Below are 18,893 nucleotides of genomic sequence, written 5' to 3'. Positions count from 1 at the left end.
GCTTCCATAACATTAAGCTTAAAGCTTGAAGGAACAGAGGGATGGATGGGATTCCTGGCTTAGTTCATCAGTGGCTATATGATGCTGCATCAAAAAGATGTGAAAGAGCATAAACCTGCAGAAGTGTTTAGAAAACCATGGAAAAGGGAACTGCTAGTTACAAAATATTCACATTTCTTTCTGCCTTTCAATTAAAAATAAAATAAAAAAAAAAAAGAAAAAGAAAAAAGAAACAGATGGGAAAAAAATAGAGCATACTATTACCCATCAATCCAAATAGGAATAAGGATAAGTTTTTAAAAAGGGGTTCTTGGGCTGAATTCTGAAGTTCTTGGACAATGAGATTTGCCAAGTCGTAGTCTAAACAGAGAAGTCAAGCAGTAACAATTCAATCACAAGAGGTATTTTATACTAGAATGGAAAAAACAATAGAAATGCTGTAGCAAGCAATCACACCTTGCCTAGGGAAGGAACCAGATGGGCAAGTGGGCAAGCAGTGCCTCCTTCTTTCTCTTCTGTTTTGTACGTAGATGCTCCCTCAGAAGGCCTGGGTTTTCCTTCAGCTCTGCCACTTCACACTGGTCACTTTACTCCTCAGCACTTCAACTTCTTCGCCTGTAAAATGACGAAGATGCTCTGTCAGTGCTATGGAGTGCTTCCAGGCATGCAGAAGGGAGCCTGGATCAGTGTCTGTTAGCAGTAACCCTAGGCCAGCCTGCACACACCAGGGCTACCAAGGTGTTAAGCCGCACTATGAATACTAGGGACAGGACTTGCACTTAATTCTTAATATTCACCTACTGTAAATCCCCATAAAATTTAAACTGAGGGAAAAAAATAGGTTTAGAAATGAAGGTGCCAGGCACAGAAATCCTGCCTGTCCCTAGAGCAAGTAAGCCAACTCACCAGGTTAGCTCTCTCCTAAGAGGCAAGGAGGCAGTGTCCCTTGGGTGCTCTTCTCCATCCACCCATGTTCTCAGAGAAAGAGCAGAGAGTCATGGCCTGAAATAAAATCACTCTGTAGGATGATGTAATTACCACTTTCCATTAATTTTATAGGGAGTCAGTAGGTTTTGCCTGGCTTATTCTTCCCAAAGCTTAGACACCTTAGGAAACCTCTGTGACTCTCAGGTTGGAAATAATCCCTGCTGGCTCTCTGACCTCGTCTCAGAAAGCCATGAACATCCCTGGCTCCAGGAGCTGTTGATGGTCTGTGTCTAACACAGTCTATACTCTGTACTCTTATAACCCTGCCACTCTTTCACCTGAAAGAGACTCCAGCTAATGATCACAGACGTACACCCCTCTGGCCACCATCCACATTATCCTTTCTGGCCTTGTTAAAAGCTTGCTAATGATCTCTTTTTCCTGCTCTGTGTACCCACGTCACTGCAGCAGGAAAGCCTCTAACCTGTGTGGCGTTATAACAAGAAGCCAACCTATGACAGGAGGTGTGGTTTTGGGTGCAGAGAAGCTCCTGGTTTTCCATACATCTCATCCTGTCAGCCCACAGGGTAGGGAGGAAACACAAATGTTTTCCTGAATCCTCTAGGTGCTACCTGTTGGCTTGGCTGTCTGCAGACCCAGAGGTGGGCAGAGCTCCACGCCCAGGTGCTCTGCCAGCCTCTCCTCAGCCCAAGGACAAGTCAGCAGTGCTCTCCTTGAGCAGAATATGGGCCAGAACAGGAAGGCAAGCAAGGAAAGCACCTGCCTGCAGGGGTGTAGCACAGCCAAGGCTTTTCATGAGTTTAGTCCCCACGCAATGTGGGTAATGCCTCTGCTACCCATTACATTCCTCCCCAGAGATTGTCCACCCCAGGGAAAATACGTGAATACCAGTTCTCGTGGCTCAACTCTTCCTAGCAATCCAAGGATTTGAAATTAATTCTGTCATGAGCCCAGCTGCTGAGTCATAGCACAGATAAAGCCTACAGTGATACATAGCCAAGGTCACAACACCGCTCAGTCTAATTGACTGAGTCAAGGGACATCATATTCTTACCAGCAGACGTTTTCAGGATGCAAATTCTTTGTCTTCCTTTTTGCTGGAGGAAAAAAATTAACCTACAGATATCTGTGCATGCAAAATACATGATGGAAATAAGAAAGGCCAAACGGGTGCTTTTGTATGTTCCTTAGAATCGCCTCACTTTTTAATGAAATAGTTGAATCTCTCATTAAAAAGCAGTGTTGTTAACACTGCACTGCAGCTGCAAGTGGTGCTCAGCTTGAGCCCCTCTTTCCAGCAGGTGAAACGCAGAACCTGCTTTGAATATGGTATGCATTAAATTGGTCTTGCCAACTAACCACTTGCCAACTTTTTTTAACAACGGCTGATGTCTGTCATGGGATGGGGAGAGAATAGTAATTATCAAGATGTCCAGTCCCTTTAAGGCTAGTGCCCTTTTAGTGCCACATTTTTTCTCTCCATTTGTAAAGAAAGCTTTGGGCACAACTCTCACATGTTCCATGACTGTGGCTCTTCTTAGGATTAAAAGATATATATCTATTTATCCAGACTTAAAAAAGAGTGCTTTTTTGAATGCCCCTATATTCCTGCCCTAAGAACAGCCTATGTCCAACTCTGCATTTCATCTGCACATCGTTCCTCCCTCTAAGTAGAGCTCACAGCCTGCTACTCACACGCACTTTTCTGCATGTGCACCTGGAACTGCCATTTCTTTGTGTATAGGGCAGACCCTCACTGACCTCCCGAATCTGAATTCTGATAGAAAGTACTGAGAACTAAAGGACAATGATAAACTGAATACTAATGGTCTGATGTTGCTTTCTTTGCACCCAAAAATTAATAATGTGATCCATGGGAATTTGAGTTGTACCAGGAATGCAAGTTGTATTACCCCCACCCATTTTTTTATGGTTAATTGTTGGGAAACAGAACAAATATCTCCATAGCCATCACTCCATGCTCTTCATTGTCAAGATATTCTCACATTTTTGGCACAAATGATTTAGTGAGGAACTTAGGTTGCATTTGGTGCAAAGAATGTTCATCTGTATCTTGCAACATTAAAATATAAATTATATATCCTAGCTCTAGCAAAGAGTTTTTATGTGGAAAAACATTTTATCTGCTTTATTTTTTGCTAAAAAGCAATGATTTGAAAAATTCATTTAAAATTTAAACATAGTTATAATAAAGAACAGAAATAGTTCAAACATTAGGTAGTTATCTGAATATTCACAACATTTATGCCAAATTTAATATGATGCAATCTGTGCTTTTATGACATGTTTATTATGTTTATAAAAAGTGCATGCTGAATTTTATAGAAAATAAAAATATAAGCATTGATTTGAAATATCAGGAAATAATTTGTTCAATTTTTATTTTCAAAAGAGATGAAAAGTCGTATATTGCCTCTAAACCTCATCAGGGTTTTATGACTAATCACAGTGCTGCATGCATTGAAAGGCATTTTCTAACTTGTGTTGTATTTCATTATTTGCTGTCATTGGTTTTACACTAGAATAAGGTAAGTACTTTCCCTGAATCAATATCAAATATATGTTGCTGCTACAGCTGCAACTTTCACAAAGTTTTGTCAGTGATAGGTTGGTGGAAAATCCTTTGTACTCTTGGAGGTGTGCCAGGGAGCTTTATAGGGCCCTGGTCCTGCAGCTCTGCCCCAGGGAGTATCAGGGGAAGTTTAGCAGAAGGTGTTCAGCATCTCAGCCCTGTACTACAGCAGGAATTTAACTAAGGCTGCAGCCAGAAGCACTTCTTCCGTGCAATAAGTCCTGGGAACGGAGGGCACCCAGGGCCCTCCATTGCCCACTGCTTCGGCAATCTCTTAGCTATACATGGGAGTTCCCACTTTTTCTGTAATTAATGGCCACAGAGCTGAAGCCACAGCCATGTAGAACATGTCAGTGAATATGTATGATGGCATAGACATGCATGCCTCTTGGATGCACAGCAAGAGTTAACCAGGTAGTTCTTGTTTCTTGTAACTATACTAGTTTGTGCTGCCCCAATTAGATACTGCTAGTCAACACTGTGACTGAGCTGTGGGTTCAGCTGTGGGCATCTCCCTGGAGCCAAAGAATGTTTGTCGTCAATATAAGCCATGAGAACTTCAGACAGAGCACATCGCTTTTCTCATAACCCCCCTACAAAGCATTTGTAATTCAGCCACAAAATTTACCCAAAGCCTAGTCCTGAGAAGCATGCCTTTGTTGTTTTCTAAGGCTTTGTTCATGTTTGGTTTGGTTATCTAAATATTTTTGTTTCTATTTGGTTCCTAATGTTCCCATCAATCAGAAATAAAAACATGAAAATAAGTGACATTAAATATTTTGCTCTCTTACTGCATATTTTTATTCTATTTGGTTATGTTCTTTTTCACCAATTTTGAATTGCAGATTTTTCTTCAGACTATGCTTTTGGAAACATACAATAGTCAGAATGGTCTACTAAAGACCCAGGTGGTCTACTTAAGAGTGACTTCTTCTCATAAACCACATTATTGTACATATTTACTGAGCATGCCCTAAACAGAATTTTGTTTTCCTACATCAACTGCATATTGTTTTCATCTAATTGGTATAACTCCAGTGACTCCACTTGAAAGTTACTTAGGATTTCCTCCGCAAACTGGAGCAGTATTATCTTCTATTTATTTTTTACCATTAATGCACCCAAAACTGTAGAACAGATTATGCAGTAATTGCTCCTAGTATTTGCTTTTGTTGCTGTTTGCTTCATCAGCAATACACAGATAATTATTTTGGATCTGCTCTTTTCATCTGATGGGTCAGTGAATGCATGGAAAAGGAAGAAGGCTCAGTGCACTGACAGGCCATTACAGACTTGCAAAGCAGCCTCCGAGTTGCCACTGATAGCCAAGCAACATTTCCCCTCTACACCCTCCATTATGGAAGGGGGGCTTATTCCTAATACACCTTGATGCTGCCTTGCATATTTTGGGTGCTCCAAAATAGAAAATAACAGTAATGTATGTTGAAGCCTTTATCAGTCTGTAAAAATACAAATGAAGTTTATTAATAATAATATTGAAAACATTCTTAAATCCATCACATGCAAAAAATGCATAATTCTGCCACAAACTTTATTATGTAATTCTTATTGTGATCTTACAAAGCACTGCTGGTCTCTATTATCCAGTGCTGTTCTCCTACCAATATATAAAAATAATTCAGAGAAATAAATATAGACTTATTCTCATTTTGTGAATATCAAACTATACATGATAAACAATGCAAGGCAATACAATACTGTACTTTATACAATATATGAATTTACCTATAACAAGAGTGAAAAACATGCCTTTGTCTATAATAGGCATGAAGTTTTTGTGTGGCATCTAACCCATTAGTTGGGAAGCCTACCTCAGATTTCAGCAAGAACAAGTTTGAACAAAGCCAGTACATGGAAATAAAATAAGCATTTAGTTCTTCGCAGTTTACATCACTCTGATTTTTCACACACTGCAGTGTTCAGTGTAAAACAAGAAATACATGTGTTTGTTTGTAAAAAACACAAATACATGTGTTTGTTTGTAACATCTTGAGCATCTAAAATAACAAAACAGACTGAACATACATTAAAAAAATTGTAAATCACTTCTGTATTTTAGGTAACCCTTTCTTTGCTCCTTTTATTATTTATTTCATTTCCTTTTTTTTTTTTTTTTTTTTTTTTTTCTGTTTGTTCACTGTTTTAAACATTATTATCATAACATTAAGGCCAAATACAAAATGGAAGTGAAATACAGGCTAGGCCTACCTAGCAGCATCCAAACCAGTGAAAAACTCTGCTGAGCTGCTGCTGACCATGAGCAGACCAAAGGCAGCAGGGAGTCAGGGGGTACATAATGACCCTGGGACCAAGAACAGCAGCTCAGTGTGCTCTGGCTGCCTAAGTCTTGACTAAACTTGACTAAGTCTTGACTTGGATCTCACATTCAAGCTCAATCCAAAATTTAACCAGGTACAGAAACAGCAAATATTTCAGCCAAACACCTTACCAGGTTCTGTTTTGTTCCGTGTACCCAGAGCAAGGCCACTTGGGGTTGGTTTGAGGAAGTTTTTGCTTCTCAAGCAACAGCTCCAGCAACTGGGGATTACAGAGAAGGCAAGATTAAGATCTCCTTCAAGCCTCACGATCAATGGCAGCCACTTTTAGCAGAGAGCTCAGGGCTGCAGTTTTCCTCCTCCATTTCTCAGTGAGATGTTCAGCATCGCATTGAGGGAGATGCTCCACAGAGTATGTGATCAGAGCGAAGACTGGTCTTTAATGCTTCTTTGCACTTGAGCTACCAAGTGGCATTAAAACCATACAAACTCACCACTAGCAGTCTCTCACACAATTATTAATTAACACAGAACTTTTCAATTTAAAAAGTCATGTGAAAATCAAGGACAAGTCAAACTAAGTGCAAAACACTCTAGAGCGCTGACTTACTGTGAGAGTGCAGAAAGTTGTGCTGAACACATTCATTGTCACCAGGAGCTGGATTTTGTTTCATTCTTGTGTGTACATTCCAGTGGCAAAAAAAAAAGAGGAAGATTTGTTTTTCTGTAAAATTGGGTAAAGAAATTTCCAAACTAGTTGGGAACCAACTTGGAATTTCTTGGAGGTTTATGTTCTAAGTTTTGACACAACTGCTTTTATTCAATGTAGTTAATCACAATCTAAGTTAGCTGTTGAAAATTTTGTTACATGTATTTTTTAGATGAAGTTATCATACAAAAGCCAAAGTTATCTTTGCTTTGTTATAGATATATAACATGTATATATATGTTAAACATATATGTTTAACGTATATATATATGTTAAAATAGTTATTTTGCAAAGCATGCAATTATTTCTTTTTCCTATGGGCCATATTCACTAAAAATAAGCTTATGCACTAGAGAGGAAAGTATAACTGATCACAGGCTGGGTATTTACTTTTTACTCACAAGGAAGACTCACAAATGATGACCTACCTTGCACCCACAAATGGGAGATTTTTTGACTGCAGTATCTGCTGCAGGCCTTTATTTCATGTATCACCTTTAAACCTGATGGACTCCTTGGTTTGGAGTCTTCTGGTAACATTCTGTCCCTTGGATCAGGATGTATAGGCCTGGCATCCTTCTCCCACTGCAAAGTGAAATGAGAAAGCACAGGCTCCTAAGTGGGTAGGGAGGACTGCTAGAGAGAATCAGAAATTAGCCTGAGACTGCGCAGATTCACTGAGACTTCACTGTTCTTTCACCTGAAAATCAAAAGAAAATTTGGCCACATAGTAAACAGTGCTTTTTTTTTGTGGCTGAAGTTCCTTTACTCTGTTGGAGTTGTCCTTGGTGTCTGCATGGTTAATGCTGTGCCCCATTCCCCGAGACAAACCACATCCTCTGGCTGCATATGTCTTGTGTGCATGTTTTCCATGGGGACAGAGGGGTGACTCTCAGGTGACTCTCGAACTTTGTCTGGCCGCAGTATCTGAAACTATTTTGTTTTTTAAAAGTAGTTACCTGATGGAAAGGTCTTTCCCATACCCTGGGCCTACAGTGTGCCACAGTGGCTGTCTCTCACAGCCCCAAGCACATTGTCCACTGCTGCCCTCTCATGGTCCATTCTTCCCTCAACAGAAGTAGACACCCGAATGAGGTGGAATGCGTCTTTTTACTCCACATGGGTCTGAACAAGTGTCCCTCCTTCAGTCAGGATGCAGCCAGGCTGCCTGGTCTCCTCCCGGAGGCAATGATGCTTTCTTCCTAGATCTATCTTTAATATAGGATGGGGAGTGTAGGAGAAGGAAACGTTAACTCTGCATAAAAGTAGAAGATAATGAAGCAGAGTAAAGCTTTTCCTCTGTCCTTAAGATAAAGCAGTTAATGTTCTGAGATGGAAGGTGGCTGGCGTATAAAGCCACAGAGGAGAAATACCCCACATTGAGAGGGTACCAAGTGCATATAGCTTAAGTGAATCTGGCCCTAGGCATCACAGGCTGTAATTAGCTGAAAGCTCTTAACCTTTCCCTAAGATAATGAACTGTAAATAAAAGCAAAGTGGGACAGATTCTCAAGTGCCTTTTTCCTTGTTGTACAATGGGTCTGCTTTGCACTGCTTTACTGGCTTGAAAGTTTATGCAAGGAATAAGAAGAATCTGTCCCACTAGCTCTCTGCCAGAAGAAATTTAAGTACCTATAAAAAACTAACGTTCTTCTCTTCCCCCCCCCAACCCCTTCGATTTTAACAGCACTCGCAAACAAAATTACATGATGAATTTTTCACGGCAACATGGGCTCAGGCATTTCTACAACAGAAGACGAAGGTCACTTAGACGATATCCATGAAGAAACGAGAAATTTATTTTTTCCTCCCAACATGTGATGTGTTGCTTTCCATTCTTTAAATCTAGCACTGCATCTGGTTTCAGGACTTTTCTGCAACTGGCTTGATGAATAACTGAAAGCCTTTCTCAAGGCAGAGTGTACACCACTTTTTCGCACTGTGAACTAATGAGAAGTGACTTATTTTCTCATAGGTAAATGTTTTAATGTTGATGTGTCTGTGAAAATTGTGATCTGTTGTAATATCAGTTTACAGTGGCAGTATTGGAAGTAAGCAACTAATTCTGTTTAACGGGAAAAAAAAGTTTAAGCACAAAGACTTTTCAGATTTTATGTTTAAAAAACGTACATACTAAGTACAGAATTTAACATTCTTTGTCACATAGGTATTTAAGTGCACTGTATTTCAGCTCTGTGTCATTTTATATGATTAAGTTATCATTGTTTGTCCTCTTTGTATTCTCTTCTACAACATGACACATTGGCACTGTATTTACTTGTTTTGTTGTTGTAATATTTTTGCTGCTGATTTTTGGGCTATTTACCTTCTGACAAAATGTATTAAAAAAGAAATCAAAATACCTAATCAAGAAGATAATTGCAAAAGTAGTTGTAAAGGCGTTGGTATCTCTAAGTCTTATTCTTTGATATGTCTGTTGGCTAGCATTGTTTCGTGGATATTAAAAAAAAAAAAAAAAGAATGCTTGACATTAAACTTTTTTCTACTGAGCAGTTGTGGATGAAGCCCCAAACAGAAGTCCCCATTTCCTTGTCTAAATGTAGTCAGTTCTCTGCAACTGATTTACTTACAGTAACTGCCATTTGGTGTCTGTAGTAATGAAGTGATTTGTAAACAGTGAACGTTTCATTGTGTTCTCTTTGGTGTTTGTTTCTCTTGCGGGTCATGTTTGTATCTTCTGATAAAGTTGTATCTACACCAGCAACGTTATAATGCCCCTATAGCCCTAAACTGTCTATTATCATAAATAAAATGCTTCACTTTATGGTGAACCAAGCTAAAGATCCATGCTTCAATAAAAATGTCAACAAATGACTCTGATGTTAGACTTTTCAAGCCACGTGGGCTTTACAAGAAATCATAGACCAAGTTATTTTACTAAATACCTAGATTCTAATGCAAACACTGATTTTTATTTTGCTTGGATACTTAGCACATCACACCTACCAGCACGTTGAAAATAGCAGTGTCTGCAAATACAAACCAAGAGATCTTCCCAGGCCGATCCATTGGAACGGCGTGGTTGTTGGAACAGGTCATAGTGCAGGGAATGAAACGGGACCATGGACCAATGTGTACTCCCACTTTGCCTTACCTGCAAACCCAACACAGAAGTGTTACTCACCCACAGTGTCAGTGTACACCTCACTACTTGGCCAGTGCATAATCTCTCAGGATGGAATATTTCACAAAGTCTGAGGACAGATAGTGGTGCAAATCAGTGTTTCCAAGCTCTGAGGAAATGTAGCACAGAAGGAGCCTGCTTCAAAACAGACAGAAATTGCTAATTGGTCACACAATACTAGATAGTTGATCCATTGCAGGCCTTGCTAAAGGATGTTGCACATGTGAAATGGTTTCCTTGATGCAAAAGGAGACTGAACAAGTACTTGGAAGAAAAATCCGTCATGGGTTACTGAATAGAGAAACCACAACATGTTCAGGAAATCCTCTGAACCTGTAATGACCTGGGGGTACGGGATGGGCAAGTATCAAAGAGGAGTATCATATACACGTGCTATGCTCTTACATCTTGCTTATGTTTCTGGCCACTGGTGGTGACACTATATTGGTCTGAACCAGTACAACATTTGCTATAAATCCATGCTCAACCACACAAAATGTGTTTAATTTTTAACTTTTTCAAGGTATCTGAGCAGTGCAGAAAAGAAAAGAAAAGAAAAGAAAAGAAAAGAAAAGAAAAGAAAAGAAAAGAAAAGAAAAGAAAAGAAAAGAAAAGAAAAGAAAAGAAAAGAAAAGAAAAGAAAAGAAAAGAAAAAAAGCAAACATTGAGTGACCAACTAGTCAAAACCTTGACTTGGTCAAAATTATGTAGTACATCTTTGACTAGAAACTTACTGCAAGAGCCCAGCTCATGTGCATGCTTTGTATATGCTTTCAATCATTGAAACAAGATAAAGGATCAATTCAGAGAAAGAGCAGAAAGAAATAAATGATATTATTAAAGAATATAATATCTTAATGTTTGGCCAAGAGATTTTAAATTCTTGCAATAGAAAGTTTTGTCCATTGAACAAACAAAAATGCAAGATATAGACACTCCTATTTTTAAGATAATTTTATTTGTCTTAATATGACAATATGTAAGTTACATTTCAATCTAAAATGTTTGCACAGCTAGTGTTTTGCTAGGGAGTTAATTTATATTAAGGACAACAAGATAGATACAATGAGGCAATTAGTCTGACTTCATTTTCCAAATAAGAGACCAACATAGTCAGAGAAGATGCTTTTCACAATTGTATTTATTTCTCTCAAATAGTGTATGTAATCACTGAGGAATCCCTCAAGGCATTGCACAAGAGCTGACTACAAACTGGGCATGGGCTTTTCTCAAGAAAATCATCCCTGCTGGTAGATTTCCAAGTGATTTTGTTGTTTGCCCTTTCCAGATTCCAGGAAGTTCTTCCTCAATTTTCTTCCATTCCTACGGCACCCAAGGTAGCATGCACATGCAGTGTGTTTACTGTATGCACTGTTTCATTTTTCCTCCCATATGACTGAAAGCAATGAGTCATCTGACACTAAATAGCAGTGAAATAGCAAGGGTGACACATCACATATCAATGGCAATAAACCAATGACAGTGCTATAAAATGTACTGACAAGCTTATCTACTGATACGAAACTTTGGCAATTGTAACTCTGAATAGTTTTAGTATGCCTTGTGGTCTTTCGCACTTCTCCTATCAGCTCATGGACCCATGTTCAAGTAGAATAAGGAGAACGTAAGAGAAATGAAATGAAAATAGAGAAAAGGGAAGCTCTTACCTCCTGGTGTTCTGGAACAATCAAAACCAAAAGTTAACACAATTTTGCCTAAATGTTCTTCTCTTGAGCTTGCTTCATTCAAAGATGGTGACATTAGCTTAACCAGAAAAAATGTGTGGAGCACAAGTATTTTGAAGGACTGAATTACGCTTTGAATGAACAGAACAATTTAGAGAAATGGGTAGAAATGAAATAAAAAAAGCAAATACAATAAAGGACAATATGATATCAAAGAGCAAATGGCCTACCAGCATGCAAAGTGGGTAGATATCTGGTGAGGCAGCAAAACTGTAGGAGGAGAATCAACAGTGTAAAATATAATGCAAAATGGCACTTTTAAATATATCAAAAGAAGATATCAATAAAAGAATATATCAATTTACGGTAAAACACAGAAAACATACAGCTGTCAGTGGTGGTAAAGTACACAGCAGTTATCAGCTGTTGAGCTCTTCACTTAAATACAGATGTAAACAAACTGCAGAGATTTCAGAGTATAGCACTAAAAACAAAGCCCTTAAGACTACGACCTTCCAAGTAGAGAGTTGGTTTGTTTAGTCTAGAAAGGAAAACACTTGGGAAGAGACATGAGAGAAGTTATAAACACAAGGCTATAGTTTTTTTCACTTTCTTACCCTTCAGAGCAAATGCCACTGGGCGAACTTGCTGCCCTAGCATCATTTCATTATTTATCCATCAGTGGGAAAAGGGATCTGGGTACTGTCCAAGCAGACTATGGCATGAGGCTCCACAAGCCCCACTACAGGACATTCAGCAGCCACTATGCCAGCTGCCAGCAGCCACGCAAACAAACAGCAGTGTATAACAGCTAAACCCCTGTCCGTTCAGCTCTGGAGCAGCACGGCTTAACTAGGTGTGACTCAACACAGGAGCTCAACAAGGGAACTGCCTCAAAAAGGAGCTGGTGGGGGAGCCTCAGAACCAGGTTAGAGTGGCAAAAAGAACTTGCCTACCTTAAGTATGGCCCTCTTGAAGGACTGCTAGCAATAGCAGCTGAGACCACGCACCCATACGCAGCACATCGGCTGTGAATAAGTGACTGGAGCACTCGCCCACAAGTGGTAGACATGCTCCTGGAAGAAAGGTGGCATCAGGAAGAAGGAACTGCCCAGTGTTCTGTCATTGATGGTTTATGACTGTTGCTGTTTTCTTCCTCTGTTCTTCTCAGTTCAGCTGAAGGGAATGATCTGGCAGCAAGCCTAAGGACATAGGCCCATGCATGGCTAATTGTCAGAGAGCCTGATGAGGAGAGTTTGAGCCAGCACACGGCAAGGCAGGGCCAGGAAAAACAGCACTCCTGGGGTGGAGGAGTACTGTACACACTGTACAGGAGGACACAGGTAACTGCTGGGTCAGTAGTTAGAATCTGTATTTCTTTTGAGAGAAAACAAGTTGGCAAAGCTTCTTTAGGAGAAAAAAAAAAAAAAAATAGAAAGAAAGAACATGGGGTTTGTGCTTTTGAGCCATACAGGTCAAGGGAGGTCTGTGAAAAAGTTTGCGGCAAAGTTCTTCCAGAGTGCATGGCTGCTTCCCTGACTGCCTCTGGGCCAAAGACAGTACTGGGGGAGGCAGTGGCAGAGCCACAGGGGTAGCAGGGCTGCCACTGCCAGCACCACACACACCACTGATAGCCCTGGGTCCTTCTTTCCCTGCCCCCTGACTATCCATACACGGCAGCCTTCTGCTGATATATTGCCCCAAGCGTGCTGGAAGCAGCATGTGCAAAGCCATTCAGCTGGTTTATATTCCTAACTCCGCACAATCCAGATGGCACCCAGTTTAGTTTTTTTTAAATCCAATTCTTCTCAAGCGACATTGTAAAGAATTTGCATGTCAAGGAACTTTTCACAGTGAAAAGGGAAATGTCCCTTTTTTTGGGCCTCTGATACAATAACTGCTGTTACGGACAATAATAAAGCCTGACATGACTAGCGTATCTGTACAGGAGATAGGTGGTAACTAATTAACAGGAGCACTTTGAGAACCAAGCCAAGTGCCACTGAAATCACAAGGAAAATCACAGGCAATCTAAATGTGTGTTTTACTTCAACCAGTAAATACCCATCTCTACTGATTAGGCTGGTTTGACCTGTCCTAGGACTTTCATAAGACTCCATGGTCAAACACATAGTCTTTTTTTGCCCTATAAAGTCGAGTGATGGTTAGAAGGCTCCTGAGGGAGTGACCCAGGCCACCTGGTGAAGTTTTCCAGCCTAGGAGGCTCCACCACAGGTCCCCTATGAAAAGAGACAACCAGAAGTGACAGAAGCCTCCACGTTCCCCTCCCACTCAGCTAGCTGCAGGACTGCATTCACTGTCAGCAGTTATTTGAGGAAGAAGGAAGTTGAGAAGGGAATGCCCTAAGGACCGAAGCTCCAGCCAGAGAGCAAGGGATGGACCCAGCCTTCGGCAGCGCCTTGCAGCTTCCCTTGTGCTGCCAGAGAGCAATGGCTCCTGCTGCTCCCGAGCCTGTGGGCTCAAGGAGCCCTCAAAGCTCACGCTGGGGCCCTGTCATCGCACAGCTCGGGTGGTGTGTGCGCCAGGGACGGGTTGCCCACAGCTATCCTCCACAGGAAATTTTTTTGGCCTCTCCAATTGTCCTTATTGTTTATTCTGCACCAACTTCTCCTCCCATTCTGTGTTTTGACCCCAAATCCTCTTTTCATCTTGTTTCTACTGTGTTCAGCACTATATTAATCCCTGCCCATCTCTCGGAGCTGAAGTACTGAAGCATCTTGTACCATTTTAGACAAAGCTGGAAAAAGCAATAAAAAGAACTATTAACCTTCCCAGTGGGTCATGCTAAAATGTGCACAAGAAATTAAAACCAGCTTTATTTCATGTATTTAAATGCAACTATTGACACAATTAGTTTAACATAATCCCTGCTGTGAATTACTGTCAAATTTAAAATGATTTATACCTTTGTGGATTTCCTAGCAGGAAATCTTTACGCTGCTATTCCCGTGTTTGTTTTAAGGTTTCTCCTTTTCCTCCTCTTTGTGCAGCATGCACAAGCACAGCTCTATCCATAGTATGTTACTGCAATACCTGCTTTAATGGTAATAAAGCAACCCACAATTTCAGTACACCAAAGGGGATGCAACACCTTCCTAAGCTGATCACACCTGGTTTCTCACACAAGGTACAGGTGCCCAAATCCAGAATAAAATAATACTAATAATAAACTTCTGGATAAATAAACCCGTATCATAAAGATGTTGTTCCCAAAGTACTTCCATTTACCCAGTTCTATATAAAACACTGGCACCCAGCACCACTCTACACCAAGTCTGTGGATACATTGCTCTGAAACTGTTGGTTTGTTTTTTGTTTGTTTGTTTGTTTTTCCTTCAAAATGCCAAAATGTTATAATCTGCTGGGGAGAAGACAGGTTACAACAAACCTCTTACTTAAAACGCAGCTTTGGAAACGTTTGGCTTTGAAAGTTCACTTTGACAACACTGAAAGTACTGCATTTGTTTGATTTTAGGTTTTATTTCAGTTACTAAATAAACCCTCTAGCCAGGGCTACAATGCCAAGTCCATTTAAGGTCTCCAAAACAACAGAGCAAAGCGAACACCGGCTTCTACAATTCTTTTTTAAGGGGAAGGGCAGGCGGCGGGGGCCGGTGTCCCCTCAGCCCCACCGCCCCTTCCCGCCCCCGGCCGCGCTGAGGCGACGGCAGCGGCCACTCCGCCAGCCATGGGCACTCGCCAGCCCCGCGGCATGCTGGGATTTGTAGGCGGCGGCCCGCGTTCGCCCGGCGGGGCATGGGGACCACGGACTACGACTCCCAGTAGCACCCGCGGCCGGCGGACGGAGCGGGCGGGGCCGCCCCCCCCCCCTCCCCTCACTACACCCTGCCCGCGCCCCCGGCGCTCACCTTGGGTGCGGAGGGGAGGCGGCGGCGGCGGCGGCGGCGGGAGGCTGGGGCACGGCCGGAGGGAGGCAGCGGCTGGAGGTGAGCGGAGGGCGGCTGGGCTCGTTTGTGGGGGCTGGCTGGGCCTCCTGAGGGAGGAAAGGGGTCCCTCGTGAAAGAGGGGGCCGTCCTGAGGGGGTGGTGTCCCCTCCTGAAAGAGAGGTCCCCTTCCTGAGTGGGTGTCCCCTCCTGAGGGGGGTCTCTTCTGAGGGTGTCCCCTCACGGGAGGGGTCTCTATCCTGAGAGGGGTGTCCCTCCTGAGGGGATATCCCTCCTGAGGGGATGTCCCCTGAGCAGGAGAGGGTTGAGAGATCAGTCGTTTCCTCATCTAACGCTTTCAGCCCTCCGGTGCTGGGCTGCGGGCTGTTGGGGTTAGAGCAGCCGCCTCAGTCACGTACCAAGCAGAAATAATAACTGCTTCCCTCTCCGCTAGCTTCAATCCGAAGGTCTTCCAGACCTTTTAAAATAAATAAATAAATAAAATAACGGGATTGAGCTGTGCTTTTTGCAGTGTTCTGCCAAGGGACAGCACTGAGCCTCCCCCCGGGTCAGTGTTCTTCGCCTTACGGTCTGTGAGCTGAGGGAACGTCCCGAACTCCATAGAAGGGCTCAGTGAAAGCGACTGGAACCACCAGCCAAGAAAGTAAGTAGGCTTAAACGTGTTGTGCTGGTGTATGAGCTGCTTTTCTACAAAACTTTGGCGTCTGAGCGTTGAAAGAGGGCTGAAAGCTGCCTTCAGGATGCTCTGAAATGTCAGATATCCACATGGCTGTTGCAGCTGGCATCCAGAGATATGCCATCAGTAATAATAATCATTAAAAACCTAGCAATTGCTGCCTTTACTTTGTGATGACTGAGCAGAAAGTACATTCATATCTATTCCAGTTGCTCAGCATTAGTTTGGATGGGGAAGATTGACAAGTCTGAATTAGCTCCTGGCCACTGGCTTTTTTTTCTCCAAAGTTTTCGCAAAAGGAAACCAAAATTTCCAGAGAGAGTTTCGAAGCTTTTTCTCCTAAATGTGCAATACAATGTATTCTAGGTAATAGGCATCTTTACTTATGAAAGTTCCCTAACATAAATCATATGCTACTTCATTAGCTGCTGTAGAAATGGTACAATTAATCCCTTTACCTGTACAGCTTCAGACAGCAAGCACGTGTGGGTCATTTGCAACAAATTAACTCTGTGGAGATCAACTCTAGTGTTGGCCTTCCTATTTTGAAATAGTTGGTTTATGGCAATTCCAAGTATTTCTGGGACATGTGATAGATGTTCCAGTACTGATTTTAGCAGTGTTTCTGAACTAAACTATTTTACTGATTGTCTTGCAATGCATTGCCAAACATCTCTGAAATGGAGTAGCAAGCACTACTTAGCATTGGTTACTCTAGTTGTTACTGAGCTAGGGATCACAGCCCTCAGTGAAGCAGTAGCAGCTCTAAGTCATGCTGTAAACTTGACAGGCTGCAACCAGAATAATTTAGGGAAATACTGAGGCACAAACTGTGTCTGGTTTATCTAATAGGCAGCTGTTAAGGCTTAAGATGTCATTGTTGCCATATCTCCAGTTTGAATGCAGTGCAACTGAAGCATTTATGTTATAGTAACTTTCCTAGCAACTTTGTAGCATCAGAACTTTAGCTGGATAACAGAAAGACAGTGGACCTCAAAGAATAAGAAAATGACAATGACACTCTATCTGTGCCTGTCTAGGAGATGTAGATTTGATGATTAAATCGGAGTATACAAAATTCCTAGGGATAGCATTTGTTATTTCAGCTGCCTCTTCTTCCTCCAGAGTAACATTGTCACACAGGGAGAAACCTGTAAGGTCTTTTGTGCTAATCTACTAATTATGCTATCTTCTCTCCAGCATGGAAACAGGTTGCTTCACTTTATTACTCAAGATTCAGTAGCTGTCATGAGTTCCCTCATTTCTTCCTACCAGTCACACTTTTTCCAATAGCACAGGGGTCTTCTGGAGTGTCATGAGTTTCCCTGTGACCAGCTTTCACTTCCTTCTGAACCTGATGAACTAATAGACTTTTCCATAAGAACTGTTCTTCTAAAGCCTCTGTTTTGCTGTCTGGTGGCTTAGTAGATTGATAATTTTTAACACAAGAAGTCTATGCTGAAGTTAAACTTTTCACACTCAAATCAAACTATTTCCAGTTAAGTTTAGAGAATTAAATGCCTTCTTTATCCTGATGTTTCCTTCTCTAGACCTGTTAAGCAGTATAATGTCCTGCCAGATCAGTTACATTGATAAGATCTTGATTTTTATTAAGGATCACAGAAGTCCATATATGAATAACTGGCCTCTGTGGGAACCTGGGCTACTTTTCCTAAAGATTTGCATTAATGGTTTCTTTTGGTTTGTGCTGTAGCAGGCTGGGAGGACCTTCCATGTGACAAACAATAGCATGATTACCATTTTGGGAGGTTTTTGACAGTGACTGGGTATTTTCAGGGCCTGGGTGGAGTCTGTTTCTTCAGTCTTCACTGAAGATTTCTTACCAGTTTTGCACAGGTGGTGGATCAAGTTTTGCTGCTCTGCTTTACCTTCTGCCTACCTTTGTGTATGTCCAATTTTGTTTGGGTTCTTTGTGGTGATGGTGTTTTGTTGTTGTTCTTTTTCAGCTAATTAATATATAAATTAATAGTCTAAAACCTGAGATTCTGACACCTAGACTGGGCTAGAGCTAATGTCAGATTGTTCATTTTATGCAAATCAGGGTCTGAGACAGAGCTGTAGCTTTCAAGAGCTTCTCATATAATCTCTCATAACTAAAGTGTGAGCAGAACTTTGCAATCAGATTAAGGTTAAGCTGGCTAGACATTGCAAAATTTGAATTTTGGGCAGCTAGTATTCGTGGAGCAGAATTCAAAACATAATATACCACACTGGCGTCACTACTCCAAGGTGCCTGCTGGGGAATGCTGCCTGCTCTTGTTGTGGCAGGAGCTCTGCTGAGCTCAGGCATGTCTGAAGAGTCATGTCTGGACCAAAACCACAGGTCTTTTTCATAGATGCTGGCATCTCTAATGCCGCCTTTAAATGCTGAAGTTTTGCTGCTGCCATACCTTTATGGCACAGCGTGGTTGAAGTCCTTTTCCAGAGAAAGGAAAACCTGAGTTCAGTTACCCCTTCAGCACATTGGGGTTTAACCCTGCCTCGCCCATTTACTAGAACAGTGCCTACTACACGGTTTTGACTACAACGCTGTTTTATAAGCCCTCCTCATTTCTTTCAGTTTTAATATTTCTTTATCTTCTGCCTCTGGTCCATTTCAAAGTTCAGCTTGGAATTCTGCACTGTACATCTTGTCCGGTTGCTTTCGGTTCTGTAGTGTGTTTCTGTGTTTTCTTTTCCAGTTTCTTGTTTAAAATTGATGCTCATGATCTTTTCCAATATGGCATTGCAGTGCTGCAGATCCTGCTGTACTTGTGGCCACACAGCTGACCTGAGCCTTTTGTATGTGCATTTCTGAGGAAAGGAGGTTCTTGCAAGAAGTGGTCAGAGCAGAAAAATAACTCAGAAGAATTTTTCATTTCATTTGATGATCATCAGCCCAGGCAGCCTTGTT

General features: G+C 41.6%; 2 protein-coding genes across 3 annotated transcripts in view; both read left to right on the top strand.

Moving 5' to 3' along the window:
- The window catches only part of RELN (reelin), a 286,617-nt gene extending 277,431 nt beyond the window's left edge, over positions 1–9,186 (top strand). Inside the window, exon 64 of one of the 2 annotated variants that reach the window (XM_032192390.1) lies at positions 8,235–9,186. In XM_032192390.1, coding sequence (XP_032048281.1) covers positions 8,235–8,331 — 97 coding nt within the window. In that variant the 3' untranslated portion in view covers positions 8,332–9,186. Of the gene's footprint in view, positions 1–3,361; positions 3,705–8,234 lie in introns of those variants that run through there. The other variant, XM_032192399.1, reaches the window with a different exon arrangement.
- Positions 9,187–15,284: 6,098 nt separating this feature from the next.
- The window catches only part of SLC26A5 (solute carrier family 26 member 5), a 34,154-nt gene continuing 30,545 nt past the window's right edge, over positions 15,285–18,893 (top strand). Inside the window, exons 1-2 of the mRNA XM_032205496.1 lie at positions 15,285–15,345; positions 15,815–15,946. The gene's annotated coding sequence lies outside the window, so the exon portion shown is untranslated. The remainder of the gene's footprint in view (positions 15,346–15,814; positions 15,947–18,893) is intronic.

The sequence above is a fragment of the Aythya fuligula genome, chromosome 1 (genome assembly GCF_009819795.1).
Source record: "Aythya fuligula isolate bAytFul2 chromosome 1, bAytFul2.pri, whole genome shotgun sequence".
In the NCBI taxonomy this organism is placed as follows: domain Eukaryota; kingdom Metazoa; phylum Chordata; class Aves; order Anseriformes; family Anatidae; genus Aythya; species Aythya fuligula.
Note: the sequence above shows the minus strand (reverse complement) of the source record. Positions and strands in the feature narration are given on the sequence as shown.